At 42.4% G+C, this 27,134-nt stretch overlaps 1 protein-coding gene across 5 annotated transcripts in view; it reads left to right on the forward strand.

Annotated features, from left to right (window-relative positions):
* Positions 1-27,134, forward strand: part of LOC137341938 (polycystin-1-like protein 1) — a 288,830-nt gene that overhangs the window by 147,377 nt on the left and 114,319 nt on the right. For 4 of the 5 annotated variants that reach the window (XR_010967170.1, XM_068005486.1, XM_068005476.1 and 1 more), the window contains exons 25-31: positions 2,229-2,399; positions 4,069-4,131; positions 15,246-15,338; positions 17,776-17,841; positions 20,375-20,575; positions 23,519-23,596; positions 23,718-23,860. Coding sequence is in view for 4 of the 5 variants with exons in the window: in XM_068005486.1 (XP_067861587.1) it covers positions 2,229-2,399; positions 4,069-4,131; positions 15,246-15,338; positions 17,776-17,841; positions 20,375-20,575; positions 23,519-23,596; positions 23,718-23,860 (815 nt within the window). In the remaining variant the exon portion in view is untranslated. The remainder of the gene's footprint in view (positions 1-2,228; positions 2,400-4,068; positions 4,132-15,245; positions 15,339-17,775; positions 17,842-20,374; positions 20,576-23,518; positions 23,597-23,717; positions 23,861-27,134) is intronic. The other variant, XM_068005466.1, reaches the window with a different exon arrangement.

A 27,134-nucleotide genomic window follows, 5' to 3' on the forward strand; every position in this document is an offset into this window, starting at 1 on the left:
TAAAGAATTTGGTGCACCATTAGTGAGTTTGCCAATTTATACGGTCTTTAATAACAAACATAAATGTTCATAGAGAAACAAAAATGTTGTCATAAGGGCTCAAATGTTCATTGTTTGCACAGCTGCCAAAATGGTTTAGGGAGAGATTTTTTAACTGAATTTTCAATGAAAATGAAGAGGTGGGGTCTTGCTGTGATTAACATGGGTAGCAACCAATCAGGAGGAATCCAATAATTCAAATTTATTTTTCAGCAGGGATTAAATCACTTGGAAAAATAAATTGAAATCCTCTTCAACTTTTCCACTGAGAAGAAGTACATTCCTAATGAACAATCTTTGTTCTGCTATCTAATTATCACTGATGAAATCACAGGTGCTGTCTCAGTGAAGAGTTTGTCATAAAAAAGGGGCAGTTGTTAATATTTTAAATGTAAAACTTGCCTGAAACAAAGTCTTGAGATTCAATCGCAGGTATGTTTCAATGTTGATTAGAAAAAGCAAAGAAACTCACAAATCCTGAAAGGATGAGGGGCAACACTCTTTACTTCAACTCAGAAACCAACAGGTGCAGGTTGGCAAATTCTGAAAACTGCTCACGCTCAGAATGCACAGATGTCGTTGCCAATTTTCCAATTGTTCTGGAGGGAAAATATCGAGTTGAATTCTGGGCTTCAACAGCAGTCTGAGGCCTTCCAGTTTAAACTTGAAGGAGGGTATTAGAAAAATCAGAAGACAGTTCATTTGGTAAATTAAGTAACATTATTGTGAAATATGTTTTTATTAAATTCTTAAAATTTGTTTAAACCTTCATTTTGGAAATTTAGAAATTTCAATTACTGAGGAAAAAATGGCCAGTGAAAATCTTTACAAAAACATTTTGAATGATTTATTTGGATCACCTTTTTTTCTTTTTTAATTTAAAAAAATCATTATTGGCAAGTTCTGCTCACTAGTCATCCAGGATTGGTTACCTTGATATATCCTTAGTAGATTCTCATTGGCAGTTTTCTTGCTACTCTGCTTAATTTTAATTCATATGCTTTCTTCCTCTTCAGTCTTGATTTGCTGCTGTTTTATTTTGAGGCAAATTGACTAAGTGTAATAGGAAAGATGTGACCAAAAAATGTCAATTGGAAGTGTGAACTCTGTACAAACTACATTTTTATATATATTTTTTTGCAACATGAAATACCTATACTATGTCAGGTCACAGCAAGTTGCCTCTATATGCTTATAATGATTCTAAATTTGAATTTATCCACCTAATATATGAAATGTAGTCTGGTTAAATTAAAAAGTTTATAAAATCAAACTTTTCTCTGTACAGTAAAACCTTAATTATCTGTTATAATGGACTGAACGTAGGTGGTGAGTAGTGGAAATTGACATGAGCACAATGGCATAATTACACTGTCGATTGCTGTTTTGCCTTTGGAGTGCACTGGATCTCTCTACCTAACTGCCTTAGTCCTTTCCAACAGTTCCTATCTCTCTTACTCCTGATGAAAATATTAGATAGTGCTGCAACAGCAAATCACCAGCTGATCTATCTGCTTGTGGCTCCCCCCGCATATACTTGTAACTCGAGCCATTGGACTTCCCAAAGATCTGAGAGAACCTCCAAAGCATGCTCCCCTGATACCAGTCATGGGCCCAACTTTTGGAGGTGGAGTGCCAAAGTCAGTATGCTCTCTCCTTTTGCAGTCTTGTTGGGAGCTCTACAATGCTAATCTCAGTGCCCAATTCTATGGAGGAACTGTGAGCCAGCAGATCAGCTGTGCAATGGCAGCTAATCTTGTTGGCAGGAGGACTGTTGTCGAGCTCACATTCTGAATATTCAGAAAGAGAAAATTGCCAGCAGCCCTTACTTTCATTGGTCTCGTGATTCTCTTGGGTAATTGAGAATATTAATAATATATTGCAAATAATTCAGGGTTTTACTGTAAAACTCTTACTTTTTCAAATAGTCTTAAAGTGGCCAGTTGCTGAATGTGTCCAAATTATATTTTGGATTTCAGTGTATGTTTTATTTACTCTTCAGTTTGTACTGTTGATAAGTACATAAGGTTTTGGAAAAGCTCCATTCCCTGCATCCTCCACCCACCAATGGAGTTAGGTCAAGCCCATTGTGTACTTAACAGAAGAACACTGTGTAAAAGTAGCTCAGTGATTTACCTTTTGTATGCACTCTAGTATTTCAAAATTTCTGTCATTGCATTTTGTTTTAGATGTTAGTGAAACTCTGAATGCAACCAGTAGTCAGAACTTCTCTTCTATTTCTGAGAGATTGCAGATCTCAGCAATGCCTGTAACTGCTTCCTCCAGTATAAAGGATTCCAGCATGGAAAGCAATGGATCACAGCCTGACAGATCAAAAAGTGGAGTCATTGAATGGGGAGGTAAAGTGAAACTATTAAGTGTGAATTGGACAATATAAAGTTTCCTTAATATTTATTGATTAATTTGATGCTATGTTCATCAACTTGCTATGAAAAGCAGAATTGTACAATTTTAGTAAAACATATGGGTGTACATTGCCCTCTTTTGTGGGGAAAGGGTCAATGACATTGTTTTGCAGATTTTAATGATTGCAAATCAAAATGGACAGTGCCTAACATATGTCTGTTTTAGATGATTGAATTAAATTAAGTATTGGGAAGACCAAAACCATTGTCTTTGGTCTCCGCCACAAACTCCATTCCCCTCCCTGGCCACTGTCTCAGGCGGAACCAGACTGTTCGCAACCTCGGCGTCCTATTTGACTCTGAGATGAGCTTCCAACCCCTTTCCATCACCGAGATTGCCTACTTCCACCTCTGTAATATAGCCCGTCTTTGCCCCTGCCTCAGCCCATCTGCTGCTGAAACCCTCATCCATGCTTTTGTTACCTCCAGACTCAACTATTCCAATGCTCTCCTGGCCGGCCTCCCATCTTCCACCCTCCAGAAACTTAAGCTCATCCAAAACTCTGCTGCCTGGGATTGGATGTAGGATTCATCTGTTTTTAAAATTTGGTCTGAACCCACTTTTTCCAAAGTTATTTTGTTTAATTGAATTGCTGATATCACATTCAAACCACATGACTCTATTGTAGCTGGCCAACTAATCCCTAATTAATTCTTACTGATCATCTAGTTTGCCCTGGTGAGCAGAGTTGGCCTCTGAATACAATAACTGGTTTGACATTCAACGGGGTACTTGGGTCTGATGGGAGTGGAGTTGCAACCTGTCCTCCCCCCCCCCCCCCCCCCCCGCCCCTGCTCGTTGCATCTAGCCAGTTCTCCTGGCAGGGAGTTGTGAGGCAGGCTAACGACCTGTCCATGTTAAAAGGGAAACAAAAGCAAAATACTGTGGATTCTGGAAATCTAAAATAAAAACAGAAAATGCTGGAAATGTTTCAGGTGAATGGCAATTCATAAGAACTGGAAGTTATTCGAGATGAACAGTTAAAAGCGACTTTGTTACAGAAACAACGCAGAGCACAATCGTCAGGATGTAAAGCAGTGAAGAAAAGCATTGTCTTTCATGCAGCCAGGCATGGGAGAGAAGAGAATCATCAAGATTACTAATCTTTAGCCTTGGATAATTTTGGTCTGGATATCTTTTCCTGCAAGATATTTTAAAATTCTTAACATTTTATTGTACTTACAAATCCGAAGTTGAACAGTTCAGCTCCTAAAGTCACAGATCATATTTTCTTTTCTTTCATGCTCTGGAATAATCACAACAAAGATTATTATCTTATGCTTTTGTTGCACCAATGCATGTTTCTGATCAGATGCTGTGCTGAGATTGTAATGTAACTTTTACCTCTGCCACACATCAAAGTGGCCATTTCTCATTCTGCCTTTGCTGAGAAGGAAAAGCAATAGAAAAACAGTTGTGCGCCTGAAGAATCATCTCCTTCCCCCTCCCTCTGCACACACAACGAGTTTTTAAAAGTTGTACAATTTAAATAATATAGAAAATGTGTAAAGAATAATTTTATGATTGATAATTAGGATATATTCTATTTGAGTTTTTAAAAATGGTTTCATGAACTCTAATGCTTGTATGTGGGTTTTAAAGGGTCCTTTTCTGGAGGAGGATCGAGCAGCTCAGGAACAATTTCAGGATTGCCAGTTGTTCCAGGTAGCATAAAATCTTATTACTTCCCAATGATTGATATCATTATGTACTTATCTGTCTGGTATTAAAGGCATTTTAAGCACTAATTTACCAGACTTGTTTATATATTCTGGACTTCATTTATAGCCTTTGTGAATATACTTTAGTTTTTCAATCATTTTGGCTTGTCAGACCTATTTTTTGCTGTCTCTGATCTAGTTGCTCCATTAAACACTTGATGCTTAGATCATAATTTATCTATTGCGAAAATGAGGTTTTGATTATCTTCATATTCAAACTAAGTAATATTCATGACAGTGCTCATCAAATGTGTATACCTTAAACCTGATAATTAACTATTAAGTCTAAGATATAGCATACTTCCGGTCTTGCCAACCATAACTATTTCCTCCTGTTGGATTATTTGTGTCACACCTGGCTGTCACATTTCTACCTTACGTTTATACTTACCTATCTGTTATACTTGCCTTCTGTTTTGCTGATGTAGTTGATCAGTCTATTGCCCTTGTCGATTGCTACTCTGCATTAGCAAGACATGTTGAGTAGACATGTCCCCTAAGACCTCGATGTCTCTTTCAACTTCAACTGTAGCTAGTTCAGCACCATTCATGAAGTATATATGTTGCCCATTATTCCTTCTTGTATGCAGTCCTTTACACTTATTTGCATTAAATTTCATCTGCCATTGTTCGTCCCACTTGCATATTTTGTTTAACTCATTCTGTACTTTCTGGGCTCCCTACTTTGATGTTCCTGCCCTTCTTAGTTTGGTACCACTTGCAACTGAAACCAATTTGTATTGAGTGTCAGAATCCAAGTCATTGATGTAAATTATAAACAATAGTTGTCCTAGCACTGAGCTCTGGTTCACCCCATTCAATCTTTCCCCCTACTGTGACATTACCCCTCTGACCTGTGACCGTTGTTTTCTCTCCTTCTGCCAGTTTCTTATCCAAATTCAAGTTTGTTCTAAATAGAGGCTGTCGATGCTGAGAGGTTGTTTCCCCTGGCTGGAGAGTCTAGAACTAAGGGGTATAGTCTCAGGATAAGAGGTCGGCCATTTCGGACTGAGATGAGGAGAAATTTCTTCACTTGGGGTTGTGAATCTTTGGAATTCTCTGCTCCAGAGGACTGTGGATGCTCAGTTACTGAGTATATTTCGAGACTGCGATCGATATATTTTTGGACTCTCAGGGAATCAAGTGATATGGGGATCGGGTGGGAAAGTGGAGTTGAGGTCAAAGATCAGCCATGAATGGCGGAGCAGGCTCGAGGAACTGTATGGCCTCCTGCTGCTCTAATTTCTTATGTTCTTATGTTCTCACAGCTTTGTGCTTAATTAGTAATCTTTCATGTGGAATTATCAAATGTTATTTGGAAGTCAAAGTACCCAATGTTGTAGGGTTTACCACAGTCTACTTAGGGTTGACCCTTCCTCAAAGAAATTTAAGGAGGTTGATCAGGTAGGATTTTCCCCATCTAAAGCTGCATCGACCGCTGCTTACAAGGTTATTGTGCAGATAATCCTCAAGTTTAGTCCTGATAATCGATTTTATTATTTAATACAGATTGTATTATTGCCTGTATCTGTTTTGCCACTATTTTTGAATATGGGCATCACATTAGCCTGATTCCAATCTATTGTTATCTCCCCAGGGCCCATTGACACCCTTCTTATGATTGAGTGTCTTGCTCGTCTCTCTGAACACTCTTGGACAAATACCATCGAAGCCTGGGGGTTTATTTGTTTTAAGCCCTTTCAAGTTTGTCTAGCTTGCCCTCTGTAAATTTGTCATGCTGCGATTACAATCTCTCGTCAGTGGTCACAATGCGGCATCTCCATCAGTGGCCAGGTGTAATTGTAGCATGATAAGTTTACAGAGGCAGTTCCCATTATAAATGTTGACAAAGCAATTTATAATGCAAAAAATTGACAGTGTGTGCAGACATAAGATTTTTACAATATTATTGGTCAATCTTTTGTGGCTCGGTGTCAGATTTTGTTTGATAATGCTCCTGTGATGCACCTTGAGATGTTTTACTACATTAAAGGCACTATATAAAAGTTGTTGTTTTGCGGCATTGCACAAAATAAGTCCAAAAATATGTTCTCTTTCTTATCAGTCAATGCTGTCCTCCTGCTGCTGTTTCTGTCTCGATTTCTCCTCCCTTGAGTTTATCTCACTTTCTCTTCTGCTTCTCTCCCCATAATCCTTCTTCATACATCTCTGTCTTTTCCTTGTTTTCTTCTTTCATTTTGAGTGGAAGAAGATGGGTGGTGATGATGTGAAGTGGCAGGGAAAGGAGCCACCAACAGCTGCAGGGTGTGCAGTTGGGTGGAGGTTGTAGAGAAAATGTAGTCTTCAGCTGCCCCCTTCCCATCCCTTCTCCCAATCACTTGTCTTATTTGCCACCTCCTAGCTCCCATTACATTTTCTACATTTTCACTTTGTCATTACCCATTCCCCTTCCGACCACACCTTCACTCCCATTATAAACATTACCTGTGAATTACCCACTCAATCCTTTTATCTTCCCTTCCCTCTCACTCATTTATCACTCACCTCATCCTTTTCCCTCCATTCGCTCACCTTAAGGGCCACAGACCCCCTCACCTTCAGCCAATTTCCCTCCTCCCCATCTCTCCTGCTTGACTTTCTATATTTCCCCAAAAGAGGCTTTGTTCACTCTCAAAATTTCAACTTGTTTTTTTATATAAAATATGAAATCAAATTTGAATGAGGAAAGACATTTCCTGTCTGTCTTTCTCTCAGTTTCTTTGTTTCCCTCTCTAGCATTCCCCCTGCCCCGATCTCCCTCACATAAGTGATAGAAATGAGAAGCCCTGTATCACAGATGTAGGTCATTAGCATTAACCTCATCGAACTGTCAGCTAAATAGAGGAGATAATTAGCTGGTTTCAAAATTCAGCTGTTTTTGTTTGAAGTAACATTAACATGAAAACATCACAAATACACACCTCTCTCATTCCTGTCTCTCTGATCCTAATGTCTGTCTGTCTGACTCTCTCTCTCTCTCTCTCTCTCTCTCACTTTCATCGTATCATAGTATGTTACAGGAGACAGAGAGTGGGGATAACGGACAGGTACTTAAATTGGCAGGATGTGACCAATGGTATCCCACAGGAATCTGTGTTGGGGCCTCAACTATTCACTGTATTTATTAACAACTTAGATGACGGGATAGAGAGTCACATATCCAAGTTTGCCGATGACACAAAGATAGGCAGCATTGTAAGCAGTGTAGATGAAAGCATAAAATTACAGAGAGATATTAATAGATTAAGTGAATGGGCAAAACTGTGGCAAATAGATTTCAATGCAGGCAAGTGTGAGGTCAAACATTTTGGACCTAAAAAGGATAGATCAGAGTACTTTCTAAATGGTGAAAAGCTCGAAACAGTGGAGGTCCAAAGAGACTTGGGGGCCCATGTATGTAGATCATTAAAATGTCATGGACAGGTGCAGAGAATAATCAAAAAGGTGAATAGAATGCTGGCCTTTGTATCTAGAGGACTAGAATACAAGGGGGTAGAAGTTATGCAACAGCTATACAAAGCCCTGGTTAGATCACACCTGGAGTACTGTGTTCAGTTCTGGGCACCGCACATTAGGAAGGATACATTGGCCTTGGAGGGAGTGTAGTGTAGATTTACTGGAATGATATTTAGACCCCAAGGGTTAAATTACGAGGAGCGACTCCGCTGGTTGAGGATTCTAGGACTAGTGGACCTAGCCTGAAAATTAGAGTCAGGGCTTTCAGGCGTGAAGTTAGGAAACACTTCTACACGCAAAGAGTGGTAGATGTTTGGAACTCTCTTCCTCAAATGGCAGTTGATGCGAGCTCAGTTGTTAATTTTAAATCTAAGATTGATAGATTTTTGTTAACCAAAGGTATTAAGTGATATAGGGCTAAGGTGGGTCTCTGGAGTTAGGTCTCAGATCAGCCATGATCTCATTGAATGGCGGAACAGGCTCCAAGGGCTGAATGGCCTACTGTTGTTCCTATGTTCCTATGTTACAGCGCAGAAGGAGGCTATTCGGCCTATCGTGCCTGTGCTGGATAAACTTTTTAAGGTGAGTGGCAAAAGAACCAAAGGTGACATGAGGAAAAACTTTTTTACACAATGAGTGGTTAGGATCTGGAATGCACTTCCCGAGGGGGTGGTGGAGGCAGATTCACTCATGGCCTTCATAAGGCAATTGGACAAGCACTTGAAAGGAAAGAAAATTGCAGGGTTACGGGGATAGGGCGGGAGAGTGGGATTAGCTGGATTGCTCTTACATAGAGCCGGCACGGATTCGATGGGCCGAACGGCCTCCTTTCATACTGTAACCTTTCTATTATTCTAAGTTTGTAGAACACAAAACAAAGGTGACAACAGCTGTTTAATATAAACACTGTCATTTTTTCTCTCAAACACAGCCCCACAAATACAGCCTCTTTTCTAAAAAAAAGCATCAATATGAATTCTATCTCAGTGAAGCTTTTGAGATTTGTCTCTACCTTTACTTGAAATAATTTTGAAAAACCTTTGAGAGAAAACTGTTAGAAGCTAAAGAAAAAATGTTCCTCAGTACATGTGACTGAGCAGTTACATCCTGGGAAATTAGGTGCACTGTACATGCTGAAAAGGCACTGTTCAAATTCAGCTCACAGTGTCACAGCTTTGGGCAAAAATATTGGGCTATAATTTGCTGTAGCAGAGCATCTAATGGCATCGGCCATTAGTTAGACATGCCCTTGCACATTTAGGTTTTTAATTTTTTTGCGTGGTAAGTTACTGAAAGTGCAACGTGATAACCAGGCATCTGGAACCTGAGTGAATAGGGCAAGCAACTGTGTATCTCCTTAACCAATCAAATGAAGGATTGTGACATGAACAGCGCAAGGACGGAAAAGGAAGTGTAAATTAGAGTGGGTGAATTCAATGTCAGATCTGGTACAGAAAGATTGGATTAAGAGAGAGAAAGAAGAGACAGGAAGAAAACGTTTTTAAAAAAACAATTTGATTTAAAATTTTATATTTTAAAAATCTCCAACAACAATTAAAACCTGAAGGAATGAGACTCCACGCTTGTAATAGTTAATTTTCATTGCCAGAGGGGTTGATTGGCAGTAATTAAGAATTATCACATTGTTAAAAGGGTACTTGCGCTTGAAATAACAAGACATAGCTTTCTGTGGAGAGTTTAGTTCGGATCTACCGTGCAAGTACAGCAACTTCACGACATTCAATGTATGTCAATGGTGAGGCATTCAGCGAAATGCTGTTTTTGCGAATATAACAGCGGAGCAGTGCATCTCGGACAGCAACTTTTGGATTTCCACGTTTAACCGCGCATCTGCCCTTGCCTGAGGTTGTTATAGCATTTGCGCATAAATAACAGCGAGTACCATTTGCTTCACCATTATTTTGACGGCAAATTTTGGCCCAATTAGTCCAAGCCTTACCTTTTGGGAGAGGCTGAGGCCTTCAAGTAAAAACTCGAAAGAAGGCATTAAAAGATACAAAAGACACTGGAATGGATACATTTAATAATGTTATTGTAATATATCTATTTATTGTACTATATTATTATGTTTAAACCCTTATTTTGGACACAACAAATCTCAGTGAATGAGGGAAAAAAATGGCAGTTTTAAAAAAAAATTCAGAAGGGTTTTGAGAGAATTGTGGGATTCCATTGGCCAGATTGAACAATTAGATTGATGTGTTTACGTTGGTAAAACCCACAATAAATATGGACACATGAATTTATAATAGAAAAAAAGGTGATGCAAACGTGTGACAAAAATGTGACAACAGGGAATCAAGTGGTGCTGACAGATTGTGTGCAGACATAAATAAATTAAATATATTCTTTATGAATTATACTCTGCACCAATTATATTATTTATACACACTACAGGGTTGCAAAGATATTAATCAGCCCGTGGAGCGTGAAAGCACTATATTATTATGTTTAAATCCTTATTTTGTGGTGACACTCCAGGCTGGGAGCATGAGATTACCCCTCATCTACACACACATATTTTAATATGTTATTTTGTACATTTGACATTAATTTAATGTCAATTTATATAAAATTACAATTATATAAAAATGTTCCAATATTAATTTTCATCTTTATTTTCAGTTAATTTATTTCATTTCAGTTTATATATAATTTCTTCCTGTCACTTAACCTTTTACATTAATTTCTTTATCTCTAACCAATGTTTATTTTATTTCCAACAGCACGTAAAATACGAGCACAATAACACATCTCCATTGCGCTGTATAATTGTCACTTTAGCAAATTACACACAATCATGGAATTTGAGCCTGAAAATAGTACTAATGCTCTCACTATGCTCTGAATAAGTCAAATTGGATTTTATTAATCACTTAAGTCAATGGCCCTGTGGGATAAAACAGCATGTCCTCCGACTCGCTGTAAACCACCATGGTACATGGTATACATAGAATCATAGAAAGTTACGGCACAGAAGGAAGCCATTTGGCCCATTGTGTCTGTGCCGGCCGAAAAAGTGCAATCCAGCTTAATCCCACTTTTCAACACTTGGTCCATAGCCCCATAGGTTACGGCACTTCAAGTGCACATCCAAGTACTTTTTAAATGAGTTGAGTGCTGCTGCCTCTACCAGCCTTCCAGGCAGTGAGTTCCAGACCCCCACCACCCTCTGAGTGAAAAAATTTCGCCTCAGCTCCCCTCTAATCCTTCTACTAATTACTTTAAATCTGTGCCCCCTGGTCATTGACCCCTGTGCTAAGACAAATAGGTCCTCCATATCCACTCTATCGAGGCCCTTCATGATTTTATACACCTCAATTAAATCACCCCTCAGCCTCCTCTGTTCCAATGAAAATAACCCTAGCCTATCCAATCTTTTCTCATAGCTAAAATTCTCCAGTCCTGGCAACATCCTCCTCTGTAGACCTCTCTCGTGCAATCACATCTTTCCTGTAAAGCGGTGACCAGAACAGTACGCAGTACTCAAGCTGCGGCCTAACTAGTGTTTTATACAATTCTAGCATAACCTCCCTGCTGTTGTATTCTATGCCTCGGCTAATAAAGGGAAGTATCCCAAGTGCCTTTTTAACCACCTTACCTACCTGTCCTGCTACCTTCAGGGATCTGTGGACATGCACTCCAAGGTCCCTTTGTTCCTCTACACCTCTCAGTATCCTTCCATTTGTTGTGTATTTCCTTGCCTTGTTTGCCCTCCCCAAATGCATTACCTCACACTTCTCCGGATTGAATTCCATTTGCCACTTTTCTGCCCACCTGACCAGTCCATTGATATCTTCCTGCAGTCTACAGCTTTCCTCCTCACTATCAACCACGTGCCAATTTTTGTATCATCTGCAAACTTCTTAATCATGCCCCATTCATTTAGGTCTAAATCATTAATATATGCCACAAAAAACAAGGGACCAAGTACTGAACCTTGTGGAACCCCACTGGAAACAGCCTTCCAGTCACACAAACACCCAGTGACCATTATCCTTTGCTTCCTGCCTCTGCGTCAATTTTGGATCCAACTTGCCACTTTCCCTTGGATCCCATTGGCTTTTACTTTTCTGACCAGTCTGCCATATGGGACTTTGTTAAAAGTCTTACTAAAATCCATGAAGACTACATCAAACACGCTACACTCATCGACCCCCTTGTTACCTCCTCAAAAAATTCAATCAAGTTAGTCAGACACGAACTTCTTTTAACAAATCCATTGGTGTCTCCTAATTTTTTCATAGTGATTTAGAATTAATTGATAATCCTGTCATCTGCCTGTCGTTTTTGATTTTGAAGTATTTTTTAAATGCTGTGGGGGTTTAAAAGGCCCTGATCTTACCAGGGAGGCGGGATGGAAGCAGCGGGGCGATTGGGCGCATGGGTAACCCGCCCAGTAAAATCTGTCCGTTCCCCACGCGATCGCGGTTAAATTGAAGCCACTTACTGTGGCTTCCATGTTTCCCGTCGTGAACCTGTGCAGCGGGCGGACTGCGCACCCACATCACAGGCTGTCAGCTGGAGGAGCCCCATTTAAAGGGGCAGTCCTCCAATGCTGCTACTGAGCAAAGAACCAAAATTATAGAATGGAGCAGACCAGGGTAAAGGCTGCTCCCAGATTCACCGATGCCTCACTCCAGGTCCTACTGGATGGGGTGAGGAGGAGGAGGAGGAGGAGGGATGTTTTCTTCCCAGCGGACGGGAGGAAGTGACCTGCCTCTGCCACCAAGAAGGCCTGGCTCAAGGTGGTAGAGGAGGTCACCAGCAGCAACAACGTCTCCCGCACATGGATCCAGTGCAGGAAGCGCTTCAATGACCCAACTAAGTCAGCCAAAGTGAGTACACTTATTCATTCTCCTACATTCCGTCTTCCACATCACCGCTCCCACCGCCCAACTCCTTCTGCACTGCCAACATTACTCTATCACATCACTTCTCACACCCACTCAAACCTCATCCTCAACTTAGCTGCACTTACTCACCTCCCGAGTACTCATCCCACCACTACCACTCAACCCAATCCTGATACAGTGTCATGGCTCTGTCTCATACTCACCCCCGATGCATCTCTTTCACGGTCAGCCTCACCCAAATCAGTGCATTCAGCGGTTGGCCATGTCACCATCCCTCACTCATGCCTCTCTACTTTCTCCCCTTTATAGAAGAAGAGAGCCCAGAATGCATGGGAGAGGGCGAAGACCTGAGGGGGGGCCGCAACATCTGGTCGTCCTCACGGACGCGGAGCAGGAGGCTCTTGAACAAAGCAGCGCCCTCAAGTGCCTGTCCATCGGGGACGCCGATACTGCCACCCGACAAACGGTTGGTGAGAGAACTTTAACATTCAGCACTCACAATAGCAAATGATGTTAACATGCCTTGCCATCTTCAGCACCTCAACATCTGTCATCATGCTTAATATTGCCTTCTATTCTCTTACAGGGCCTTCAGCGACCGCCGTGACAATGAAGGGAGATTCCTCAGAGGACTTGCCGGCCTCTGAGGGGGCACCGCCACATCTGAGTGAGCCATCCACCAGTGCAGATACACACACCTCGATGGGTCCCTGTCCTCACTTAGTTGGGGTCGCACATGGTGAGTCACCACACATGTGAGCACGAGCAGACACTGGTGGCAGGGGCAGCAGTGGAGAGTTCGCGACGGTTGGAGCATTCTTCTCCTGGCTCTGCTCAGTTGGACACATGCTGAACCCTGGGGGCAGCAGCACATTTGCGAGGTGCTGGAATGGGTGCCACGCGCACTCTCCACAATTGCGCGGAGGATGCATGAGTGGAATGGTGGCACAGGTAAAGGAGGGAATCTCTGAGATACTGTCACAGGGACGTGAGGGCATCTCTGAGATAGTGTCGCGGGTAAGTGCGGGGAATGTCTGCGATGGAGGGAAGGCGAGCCTCCATCGAGCTTCAAGCACAGCTCACCAATGAGTCCACTGAGGCCCTGACAACGCCCCTTCGGACTCCGGGTGAGCAACTTTCTGCCACCTTAAACAGGCAGGCAGATACTCTGGCACTGGCCTTACAAGGCTTCACATATGTCCTCCAAACTGTTGTCCAGCAGGGTGGTAGGAGTGATGTGGGCTTGGCCCAGGAGAGGGATGATGGCGAAAGGGCGCATGGAAGTGGGGACGCCACTCAAAGTGCCCCCACGTATCACCCGTTTCCCCCCTCTCCAGGTGGCCGAATCTGCCCCTGCACAGGTGCAGATGGAGGGGCCCTCATGGGCACCGAAACCCATAGGGCGTCGGCCCAAAGCATCTAATCAGTCAGGGCATGGACAAGAGCAACCTGCCACTACCTCTGCTGCAGCCACGGGGGAAGCACCACGTAGGAGTACTCGTAAGCGTAAGCAAAGGTTTTGTTGCACAAAGGGGATGCACGAGGGTGTTTCACTGTTTGTCATGTTTTTTATTTATATTTGATTTTTGTTAATGGCACATTAAATATTATTATTGTCACCACTACTGCCACGTCTTGGCCATTCTTAACTGGCTTGTGTAATAAGTCCCTTTCATGAGGTTCTCCATGAACACCCACACTTGATGCCACCCATTGGGTCACCCTACATTGGGTGTATGTGTAGTCGCATGACTATTTTGTGCAGGTGCCTGTGGCGCAGCACTGTGTTGTGGAGCTCCACGTAGTGAAGGTGGACAGCGTGCCTGGCGAGGCTGGTGATGTTGCTCGTCCTTGGATGAAGTGATGAATACAGTTATGGTGCTCCCCATCCTGACGGTGTGAGTTTGAGGGGGTCCGCAATGTAGATAAATGTGTTTGCACAGCAGAGCTTAGGGTATAAATTAATAATTTTGAGTGGAAAGACAAATGTGTTGTAGGCAAAACTTTGTCTGAAGTGACAGAGTGCCCTGCTGCAATACATGAGGTTTTCTTCCCACCTGTCAAATAATCCTTTGCATCTCCCACTGGCTGCTGGCTGAAACACGACTGCTCCAACTGGGAGTGTTTCCCACAGCACAGGAAACACACTGAGGAACCTTCAAAATTGCACCCCTGACACAATCTCCACTCAATGAGGCCTGTCAAGTACCTCAAGTATCTAAATAACTATGTAAAGTAGCATCCCGCCGGTTTTAATTGCTGGTGGGAGTCCCTCATGCGGGAGCTGTGTGCGCACCCGATCGAGTCACTGGGGAACCCGGAAGTCAGCGGGTTGGAGCTGGGCTTTGAACCCGCTCCAGGATTCCGCCATTTTAGGAGCCCCCCTCACTCCCAACACACCCCCTCGACCATCCGAAAATCGGCCCCAAAGATTCAGTTCTAAACTTTTAGGTTGATTGATGTCAAAGTCTGATATACCTGTTGGTCACATCTAAGCTCTGTGGTGTATTACAACATTTATTATTATTATGGGCAGAACACAAGTGTGAAAGGCAATCTTTTTTTGATTTATCCAGACTTCTCACCTGCACAATGAGCCTTAACTTTTCACCTCGGTTCTTCAATAAAAAATGTTGAGAAAGAGTAAGATACATATACAACTGAAAACTGACTTGCTGATCTAACTCTTGTCTCAGTTCTTGACTCAATTTTTTTTTATGTTCAGCAACTGTCAGCAACAGCGCTTATGTGAACATTAGTGGAAGTGTCTTTGGAGAAGGTTCTTCTAACACAACAGAGAACTCCACTGATTCTTCAGGTAAGGGATTTCAGAAACAGTGGGCTAGAAATTGGGCCATCTAGTGCCCGTTGTGCTACGCGGCCTCTCGAACATCCAAGATAGCGCCTTGGATGCGTGCGCCGGACACCATCTTGATAAAGGGCTCAGCACATGCACAAAATAACGAATGCTGGCAGCGTGTAAAGTATGGAGAAAATGCGTTTGATCAGTGTGTAACACTGATGTAAGTGATAGACACCATTTTGGGACTTAATGCTCCACTCAACGCAATGCTGAACCACAACCATCTTAAAGTGCCTGGAGGACGCCCCCACCAGCACTTTTTAAAGGGACCATGCAGGATTTACAGGTTAGTTGCTGGATTATTGCTTTTGGCTGCTGATGCATTTGTAACTGTTTTTGGAGGTCTCCTATACTTGAATACTAGGCCAAAGGGACATAGCCTTACATTTAGAGCCTGGACTTGCAGGAGTGAAGTTAGCAAATGCTTCTACACACAAGGAGTGGGAGAAGTTTTCAACGCTCTTCTGCAGATGGCAGTTGATGCTAGCTCAATTGTGAATTTTAAATCTGAGATTGAGAGATTTCTGTGAACCAAGGGTATTAAGGGGTATGGGGCTAAGGCGGGTATGTGGAGTTAGGTCACAGATCAACCATGACCTCATTGAATGACGGAACAGGCTCCGAGGGGCTAAATGCCACTGCCACTTGCAGCTTCCTGTTATGCGCCACCTTCTCCTGCAAGAAAGTGGGACATGTGTCTGGGTGACGCCTGTCATGGTTGAATAGCTGCCAGTGTGTGTGAGTTGTGGGTGTGCGGCTTGAAACAGTGGTCATGTGGAAGGGTGAGAGGAAGCATCTCATTGGAAGAGTTGAGTACTAATTGAAAGAGTTTGTTGGTCGGTGGGTGATAGGGGGTGTAGTGCTTAGAGCAGTGGATATGGCTAGTGGTGCAGTTGGTAGGAGATGCCACTCGACAGTTGACCTCACTCACCTTGACCACTCGTGTCAAAGCATTGAACCTCTTCCTGCACTGCATCCATATTCGTGGTACTATGTGCTTGGCATTGACTGCGACCCCCTCTGCTCCCACTGCCTCTTGAGCATATGTCTGGAGGGCCTCATGTCCCTCCCCTGCTGCAGATATAGGATGCCCCTCCTTCTGTCCACCTCTTGCACCAAGGCCTCTAGTGCATCATCAGAGAACCTTGGTGCACACAGTCTTGCAGGCCTGGTACCAACTCTACCAGCAGATTGGTGAGGTCTGGCATGCAGTTTGGAGGATGTGGGATTTAGTGGTGTGCAACCATTATTCAATGTTTTAACATAACTCTACAATTTTAAACATAGGGACGGGACCTGCATCTGTGGTTTATGTGTGCGATGTCTGATCTCCGTTCAGACTCCTTGCAGACAGCAGACTGTTATTTTTAGCAAGTAACAGGTTCTGACTACCCTTAAGAGATTTTGGCAGGCTGTCAGAGAGACTGCCTGCCTTTAAGAGATTCAGGCTCCCCCTGCTGGTGGAAAGTGCAAATGTCATGGAATCGTAGTGACGAGGCCTGGATTTTTCGCATGCACGAGGTAAGTTCTCTGGTAGCATGAGTGTCTCACCCTACCTGCGACGGGTCGACCGGGCGTGGGTTAATCACTCAATGCGATGCCCGCGCCTGTTTTTGGGCGTTAACCAATTTAACCTCCAGCATCTCATCTTCCTCTCGGTCACTCTGCGTGAACATTGCCTTTGTCAGTTTCAGACTTTAGCGACCTGGTACATTTTCCAACCAGTTTTTTCCATACTCAGTCCAATTTGCCCTTGTCTATTTTGGAGAAGTTTTTCTCACCTTGTGTCTTACACTTCTGATTGAGTTGGCCAGCAATTTCGACCTTTTTCCAGTTTAAAAAAAAAATCCAATCACAATCTATTAACCAATTAGCTGATTCCTTGCACAACACTGAATAGATTTTACCTGCAATCTTTTGTTTTCCCCTTCCCCCTTTGTTTTCATCGGTCACGTAAAATCCCTTCCATTTCTCGCTTTGTGATAATGGATCTCTACCTGAAACTTTATTTGTCCTTTCCCTTTCTGGATGCTGATGGACCTGATGTTTATTTCCAACATCTTGTGCTTTTATTTCTGTCATTCAACGGCCTTAATGATACAATGCCCTGGTCAGAAATAATGGGTATTATTGGAGTCAAATATATAACTGATTTGTCATGTACAGCTGTAATTGAAATTGGAACAATAGGGATTTGCATATTAGAGGCACAAGAACAATTGTCATTGGTCCCCAGATTTGAGCTTTTTACTTATATTGTTATAGAGCTGTAATTATGGACAATTACTGGAGAAAAGTACTGCTAAACCAACAGTAATCTTACTCTAAATTGTGTAATCGATTACATATTCAATATTTACTCTGAATATATCATTTTTTCCTCTTTGTGCAGAATACGATACGCATTATAACACAGTAGAAGGAACTTCCGGTTCTGGCGGGAGGCCAGGATTTCAAGGTATGGTCGCAGTTTTTGAGTAGAATTGAATTAGATTGTCAGTTTCTGATTGATAGAATTCTACTTCTTCCAAATTTTCCCACTTCCAATTCTTGCTGTGCCTCATCCGACAGCTATATGGCTGGATTATCAAGGCTTCAGATTTTTGCTAGCCTTACTTCTTTTCCACACCTATGGAATCTCCATCCATGGCTGAAATGGATACAGCTATCCCAGTGAAGTCTGATGAGTTTGAAATGTCATCAACAATATGATTCTTTGGGGATGGGACTCTAATGGACTGCCAGTGCAGCTATCATATGCCCAGTCCTTTTGTGTTTTAAACCATCTATTAATAGGTAAGTCTTATGTTTTTTATATTTTTCATCTTTTCTTTTTCTGCCTGGATTGACATCTGCCAAGAGGGGGATGTATGACCTGACTCCAGCACCTCTCCACTCAGTGCAGCTTAAATCCGGCACTAAGTGGAATAGGACTTAAACCTGTGTGTCCATATCAGTGACATTGGGCATTATATTCATCAGCAGTGTGCCACCCCTAATGTGCCAATTTCAATCCTATAAAGGCTTCAAGTTTAGGAGGTCTCATCTTTTTAGTCCGCCTCATGACTAGTGTTTGGAGGAGGGGAGATAGGTGGTGTTTGTTTGGTGTTGAGGAGCTTTAAAACAACATACTTGCTAATGCAAGTTAGAAACCAAGCCAACACTTCATGGCTGATGTTGTAATCCCATACCAGAGCCAGGCAGATGATTGATCAGCCAGATTGGCTCACGAATAGAACATGGAAGGATAGGCCTGTCACTGGGGTCTGGGATTCTTCCCACTAGGCTTCTGATAACCGTGCAGTTCCAAACCCTAATGGGTAAGGTGATCTTAGCTTGATAAGCAATAGGAAGCTTACCAATGATCTGCTGTGGTGAGCTCTGCAGTTTTAGCTGGTTGGTTTCCATCAGTACCCTTGTGCACACTTGCAACCCCCCAAGACATGACTCTGCACACATGCCCCCAAACTCTCTGGATTTGGGTAAGTGGGTTGTGTCTCTAAGGGGTGGGGCCAGGGGGGTGGGTGGGGATGACCGTGTGCATTTCATGTCAGGCAAACACAAATCTGAGGTAGGTGTGAATTTTTCAGTAGCGTGAATTAGAAATTTTGAAACATGGTGATCGGGTTTTGGCAAGTGTTCGGCACCCAACAAAAAGGTCTTCAGTGATTTTTATCAGTTTTGGACAACTCATTCTTAGCCCATTTGGTTGCAGGGTACTCTAACCATTGATAGACCTTTGGTAAGGAAACATTCAGGGTACTGTCCAGTCATTTGGTTTAAACAAAGCAAAATTCCATTTGTTTAAATAAGCTTTTCAAATTCTGCCAATCACTTTTATCTTAATTTCTACTCTTCTGTTTCCCCTAATTACTGACATAACTTAAGGTTCACCTGTTTTAAGTCTATTAGAACATAGCAATGAGGAATGATACATGTATTCCATGAGATCAAAGGGTAGATTTTCCTGTTTCTTGCACTTCGAGATGCTCAGTTCCCAGTTGCAGTGAAGAGGAAATTTGAGGTGGAGACTGGCTACTGTAGACTTGGTCTCCACTGGATTGTCCTGGATTTCTGAGGGTTTCCAAAACTGGCATATCTGGGCCTGAGTCTACAGTTGGCACAAACTTAGTATATGGATGCTATTGAAGGTAGATTCTGGCCATCCTGTCTTGCTTTCCTCTCAGTGGGTCCTCCCATAGGGTCTGTGGGGGTCCAAGGAGCTTGCTGAAGATTTTTGGAAGCAACAGGTAACTGATGTATTTTATCAAACCAACATAATCCTCAGACCTCAGGGCCTTTTGGCTGCTGCTTTGGGGTGGATGGCTCCGGAAGGGCAGCCATACCATGCAGATTTGGAAAGACTCCTCTCCTCACAAGTGCAGCACACCACCAGTATACTGCAGTTATGGGGCACCCAGCAAAGGGCCTCAAGAGGAAAATTACTCTTAACTACCTGACAGGTTTAAAAGTGGAAAATATAACCTTGAGCACATTTTCTGTGCACAGTAATTCATTTGTGTAGCTGATGGAATAAAGAATACATAAACTGTTTTATTTACGCAGTTAGGTTCTCAGCTGATTTAAAAAAAATTGAAGTGATGCTTAGATTTGAAATTTTCTGTCGCTTAGTTCTTGGAAACACAAACTTAAAACTATTATTTATTACTGAGTATGACCGATTGTGTACATTATTTCGAGATTTAAAGGGGTACCATCTTCACAAAGAAACATTTGACACATTTTTCTGTGGAGGGGGGTGGGGGGCGGTGGGGAGGAATCCAGAAGAGCATTGTATCATTTTCCTTTCTGATGTTACACATGCAAGTGACATCATGATGCAATTTGGTGATCTCAATTATTGCTTTGTAAGTACGTAAGCAAATCAAAAGCAGTTTGCTAAACACTTTTTCATGAAAACAATGTTCTGTTTGAAAACTCAAGATTTGATTTTTTTTTAAACTATTGTAAATTATTTTGCTGAGTTACAGGAGGTGGATCCAGTGGGAGTAGTATTGGTACTGGGACTGGTACAGATACATCTGGAGGATCCAGTTTTGGGTTAGAAACAGGAGGTGGTGATGATGTTCTTCCAGATATTCAACCTCCACCTGCATCCAGACCCAGTCCCATGATTGAGTGGACTAAAGTAGCCATTAATGATGTGAAGTTTGAAACCTACACAACAACAGGTACATAGATAGTTTGGAAAAAGAAAAGGGAACAAGCTTGACCTTTGTATTAAAATACTTTGCCATGAAAATGCGCGATGGGGTGTGTTCCAGTGTAAGTGCTGAGATGTGACCACTTGGAACCTCCGCCACTGACCCTGATGGATGTTCCAGAGTCAGGGAGAGGTTCCCTGATTTGCGAGCCAATTGTGGGCATCCATAACACTCGGGGCATATCTGGGGTGCCTGGCACAGTCTCGACACCGGAAAGAATAGTGGAGGTGGCCCAACCAGGGTGGCGTGTCCGACCTTTCCCCTCTCAGAATGAGGAAATGGTTGTGCCCACAGCCCCCTTCATGAGAAGGCCACCAAAAAATATTACTTGAAGGTCCAGGTCTTGATCTCAGCCTGGACTCCCAGCTGGACTCTACTTCTGGCCCTGGTCTGACCATATGCCAAGTGTCACTGAGGGATTGGTGCTTGGGAACCCTCGATGTAGGGAGTCGCTGGCCCCAGTCCCCTCCTGTGCCGAATGCGATGCCCCCAACAGGCCGTTGTGGAATCCCTGATGTAATCCAGTTCCTGGCCTAGTTCGAGCGAGTCTCGTGGATTTCTGCCAGTTACAGTGGAATGGCTGCAGACATTCAGGGCCCCTGTCTTTTGATTTTTAACTTTGACTTCAACCCTTAGACTTCTTGCACGTCCGGTGAATTGCCTCTTTCTCTGGGCCAACTGGTTTTGTAACTTTTTAGCTCACATGCTATGTAGCACTTATCAGTGGCCCATGCAATCTGACAGTACCCATTTGAGTCAACTAACCTGCAAAATTCAAAGGGTTAAACCCATTTTGTGGCTATAGTTTTTTAATATTAGTGGGATACAATTCTTTATCCAAAGAAAAGTGAAGTGATCAGGATCTGCTTGTGTACAAGTACAAGATGTAATGTTGAGTATACCAGTAATGATAACCAGTAGAATTTGTTCATTTGAAATATATTGGGAATTCATGATTTTCTTATTTAGCTGTTAATTCAGTCTTTTGCTCTAAACTTCATAAAAACACGACAAAAATATGATTGACTTAACGCAAACTGTTAATAAGATTTCAAGTATCTGATTGTTTGGCAAAACAAGCAATAGTTTGTATGGAAGGGAAAGTAAAAACTTCAGATGTATAGATAATAAGCAGGTAGAAGGTTGAAAGAGGATAAACAGAATAAGATAGTAAAAGGAATCCAGATGTGGAAAGGAAAAGGTAGAGTATAAGAAACAAAATTGGGGATTTAGAGTCATGGATTAAAATATAAAATAATTCCATAATAGCAGAAACTGCATTATGACTGTAGCTGGGTCAGGATTTGCAGTTAAATATACCCAGATATAAATCTTTCAGGAGACATAAGGGAGGAAGAAAGGGCAGTGAGGTCATGATATTAACGAGGGAAAACATCAAAGTCTGCAAGCAATAGGACTTCAATAGGAAAATGGTCGAAACAGAATCCCTTCAAATTCAGTGGAGGAATACCAAGGGATCAGTCACACTAGTGGGGAGTATGTTATATCCTGTCGAACAGTGGAATGGAAATCAACAATTAAATTTGTAAACCTATTTGAGAGCTGTGTATCAACAATAGAGTGATAATTATGGGAGATTTTAATTCTCCAAAAAAAAGGAGAATGTTTGTGGTGAGAAAAGGTACTTTGTTTTGCAGTGTGATCAGGACCATTTTCTCGGTTGTGAATGGAAAAATTTCCTTTATGCTGAGGGTGGTCAGAATATGGAATTCTCTGCCGCAAACTACTGTTGAAGCAGAGTCCGTAAATTCATCTGAAAGGGAATTAGATACAGTAGTTTCTTTTGGATTTTAAAAAAGAGCAATAGTAAAGGGGAGTGAGCAGGAGAGTGGGATTCGACTATGTGGCTCATGTGGAGAAAAATATGGCACAGACTTGATGGGATGAATGGCCTGTTTCTGTACTGTAATGTTCTATGAATTAAAATGAAAGTAGCATTTTCCTACTGAAATTTATTGAAATAGAAGAGGTGGCACAGCTGGGTAATATGATCTGATTTTGGCCTGCTTACCACCCTGCTTGTGCTTGAAAACAGGGTGATACTTGGAGAATCGAGTGACTGTTCCTCCTACCCATTTAACACTGATTTTGCTACTGGCCTGATTTCCCAGTTGAGCAGCTTATTGTAGTTTGCAAGAAGAATCAGCAAGTTCGGCCAAGAAGGGGAAGTAGTCATGAAAGCAGTAGCAGCTTTTGAGGGTGTGAGTGCAAGCAGAAAGGAGGTGCAATGAAGTCTTGCCTGCTGACTTATGGACAAGCATGTATAAGGCTGAGGCAAATGTTGAGTCCTGCAGAGCTGTGTAGAGAGTATGAGAGATTTGAAAAGGAGTCTCACCTTGTGATTAAATGTATTTCTGCACTACAGCCAGGTCCTGGAGATAATGCTGAGCACATTCACATGTTGTGCCACCTCTCACTTGTCTGTTTACCAATTGCCTTGGTACCCGTTGACCATCTGAGGAGAAAAGCACCTCTTTTCTCTTCCGAACTTGCTCCACCCACATGTTAAGACAATTGGGTTCAACTTCGTTGCCCTCAGCTCACACTGCCAGCTTTCTGATACTCACTTTCTAAGTTCACATATGAAGAATGATAACTTGGGTGAAGTATCGGAGGGTAACTGGAGTCTGTGGAGCCGTATTCCAGTATCAGTTACTGCATTTAGGAAAAGAAGCAAGGAAGGAGGTGAAAATTGGAAAAGCAGAACAAAAGTAAGATCAAATCACTACAACTGAAATGATAAGTTAATTCAGTTTACTATTTAGCAATAAATTAAGGTTAACATTTTACTTTAACTTTGTTTACTAGTGTTGTGTTGAACTAACATTTATTAGTTTTTCTGTCCACTTACAACCAGTGTTTCATGAACTAATTTGCCTTTTTCCACAGGTATAAAATCACAGACTTTAACATTTAAACCTTTCAGCCTGCAAAGTAAGAAGATTTACATGATAGAAGTTATTGTTGGTGAGTAAGAATATTGTAAGCATTTTATCTTCCAATTTGGCCTTCTGCTCACAGAAGTCATGTTTTCACTGAGTTTGTGACATTTTATGCTATTGTCTCTACACATTATCTACTTCTCTAGTAGGAGGCCAGAGCCAATCAGGCAAAGCACAGCTTTTCCTCTTCACGAATGAGGCTCCTCAAGGAATGACGTGTGAAGTGCGGCCCAGCATAGGATTAGAGATTCAGACTCATTATAGCATGTTCTGTACGTCGGGGAGGAAGGTGGGTTTGTAGTGTTACAAAAAAACTAACAAGCCACCACTTCAGAAAGCATTCCTTTGCTAAATGCACAATGCTTATTAGAATATGCAATTTTGCTGCTCAAGCCTCAAACAAATGCCCCATCATATGCCCCCTTTTTAATAAGTAAACAACAAAAACTGTTTACTTATGTTAATTCAGTTCTCTCATACTGTCGGTTCAGTAACTCCTTTCAGATTAGTTCCTCTGTTCTTAGCAGTTTTTATCACTGACTGTCGCGGCATTTAACAAATGAAAATGAATTATTATTTGTAACATTTTTCAGTAAGATACCCATTGTCAGGATTCCAGTTTTAAGGGGTTATGGGATGCTTCTGACAGTTGAAGTCTTTCCATTCACTGCTCATCCCAGCCCCTTCCGCACTATTCTTCTCAAACTCAGTTTAGGGCCTTAGAAATAGCAGGTTAACAATTGAGGAACTATTTCCAATTATTACATTTAATGCTCACTAAACTCTGCCACTATCAAGGATATCACTGAGCGGCTGCAGAACATTCTGGAGGGGAAGGGTGAACGGCCAGAGGTCGTGATTCATATCGGTACCAATGACATAAGTAAGAAGAGGGATGAGGTCCTGCAGGCAGAGTTTAAGGAGTTAGGAAAGAAATGAACAAGCAGGACCTCAAAGGTAGTAATCTCCGGATTACTCCTGGTGCCACGCGCTAGTGCGTATAGAAATGGGAGGATAGAGCAGATGAATGCGTGGCTGGAGAGATGGTGCAGGGGGGAGGGCTTCAGATTCTTGGGGCATTGGGACCAGTTCTGGGGGAGGTAGGACCTGTACAGGCCGGACAGGTTGCAGCTCAACAGAGCTGGGACCAATGTCCTCGCAGGGAGGTTCGCTAATATTGTGGGGGGCATTGAAACTAATTTGGCAGGGGGATGGGCACCAGGATGTAGCATTAGAAAGGGGCAAAAAGGATCAGGAGAGAAGGATAGCCCTTGAGTAAAAATAGTAAGTTATTAGATGGGATCAGACCAAGGGAGAGTACACGAAAGTCTAAGACGGGTTTGCGGTGCATGTGTGTGAACGCACGAAGCGTGGTAAACAAGGTTGGTGAGCTGCAGGCACAAATAGCCACATGGGAATATGATGTTATGGTAATAATGGAGACCTGGCTCAAAAAAGGGCAAGATTGGGTACTAAATATTCCTGGATACAAGGTATTCAAGAAAGATAGGGAAGGAAAGATCGGAGGGGTTGTATTGATTAAGGAGAATATTGCAGTACTGGAGAGAGAGGATGCCCTGGAGGGGTCAAGGATAGAATCTATTTGGTTAGAGTTAAGAAATAAAAGAGGTGCCATTACACTACTGGGGGTATTCTACAGGCCACCAACTAGTGGGAAGGATATAGAGGAGCAAATTTGCAGGGAAATTACAGAGAGGTGCAAAAGCCATAGAGTAGTGATAACGGGGGATTTCAACTATCCTAATATAGACTGGGATAACAATAATATAAAGGGCAAAGAAGGGGAGGAATTTTTGAAATGTGTTCAGGATAACTTTCTTGACCAGTATGTTTCTGGCCCAACGAGGAAGGATTGCTGGACTTCATTCTCGGGAATGAGATGAGCCAAGTGGAGCAAGTGTCAGTGGGAAAACATTTAGGGAGTAGCGATCATAGTATCATAAGGTTTAGAATAGCTATGGAAAAGGACTCTGCCACTTTAAGCAATAATACTCAATTGGAGGAGGGCCAATTTCAGTGGGATGAGAACAGATCTGGCCCGGGTAAATTGGAATTATAGATTGGCAGGCAAAACTGTAATTGAACAGCGGGCGGCCTTTAAAGAGGCGATGATACGGGTACATTCCAACGAGGGAGAAAGGTAGGGCAACTAAAGCCAGAACACTCTGGATGACAAAGGAAATAGAGAGTAAGATGAAGCGGCATATGACAGGTGTCAGGTTGATAACACAAGAGAGAACCTGGCAGAATATAGAAAGTTCAGAGGGGAAGTGAAAAAGGAAATAAGAGGGGCAAAGAGAGAGTATGAGAATAGACTTGCGACCAACGTAAAAGGGAATCCAAACGTCTTCTACAGACATGCTAACAGTAAACGGGTAGTAAGAGGAGGGGTGAGGCCGATTCGGGACCATAACGGAGATCTACTCATGGAGGCAGTGGGCATGGCTGAGGTATTAAATGAGCTCTTTGCATCTGTCTTTACCAAGGAAGAAGATGCTGCCAGAGAGTCGGTAAAGATATAGTTAAGATACTGGATGGGCTAAAAATTGAGAAATTAGAGGTACTAGAAAGGCTAGCTGGACTTAAAGTAAATAAGTCACCTGGTCTGGATGGGATTCACCCTCGAATGCTGAGGGAAGTAAGGGGGGAAATTGCAGAGGTACTGGCCATAATCTTCCAGACATCGTTGGATACGGGGGTGGTGCCAGAGGACTGGAGAATTGCAAATGTTACACCCTTGTTCAAAAAAGGGTGTAAAGATAAACCCAGCAACCCTTATAGGCCGGTCAGTTTAACCTCGGTGATGGGGAAACTTTTGGAAACAACAATCCGGGACAGAATTAACAGTCACTTGGACGAGTGTGGATTGATTAGGGAAATCCACCACGGATTTGTTAAAGGAAAATCGTGTTTAAACAACTTGATAGAGTTTTTTGATGAGGTAACAGAGAGGGTAGATGAAGACAATGCAGTTGATGTGGTGTGTGTGGATTTTCAAAAAGCGTTTGATAAAGTGCCACATGGTCGGCTTGCTATCAAGATTGCAGCCCATGGAATAAAGGGGGCAGTAGCAACATGGATACAGAATTGGCTAAATGACAGGAAACAGAGGAGTGGTGAACAGTTGTTTTTCGGACTGGAGGGAGGTGTGCAGTGGTGTTCCCCAGGGGTTGGTGCTGGGACCACTGCTTTTCTTGATATATATTAATGACTTGGACTTGGGAGTACACGGCACAATTTCAAAATTTGCGGATGACACAAAACTTGGAAGTAGTGAACAGTGAGGAGGATAGTGCCAGACTTCAAGAGGATAGAGAGACTCTGGTGGCAAGGGTGGACATGTGGCAGATGAAGTTTAATGCAGAAAAATGCGAGGTGATGCATTTCGGTAGGAAAAATGAGAGGTAATATAAACTAGAGGGCACACTTCTAAAAGGGGTGGAGGAACAGAGGGATCTGGGGGTGTATATGCAGAAATCATTGAAGGTGGCAGGGCAGGTTGAGAAAGCGGTTAAAAAAGCATACGGAGCCCGGGGCTTTAT

This window comes from Heptranchias perlo, chromosome 2 (assembly GCF_035084215.1).
Source record: "Heptranchias perlo isolate sHepPer1 chromosome 2, sHepPer1.hap1, whole genome shotgun sequence".
Lineage (NCBI taxonomy): Eukaryota > Metazoa > Chordata > Chondrichthyes > Hexanchiformes > Hexanchidae > Heptranchias > Heptranchias perlo.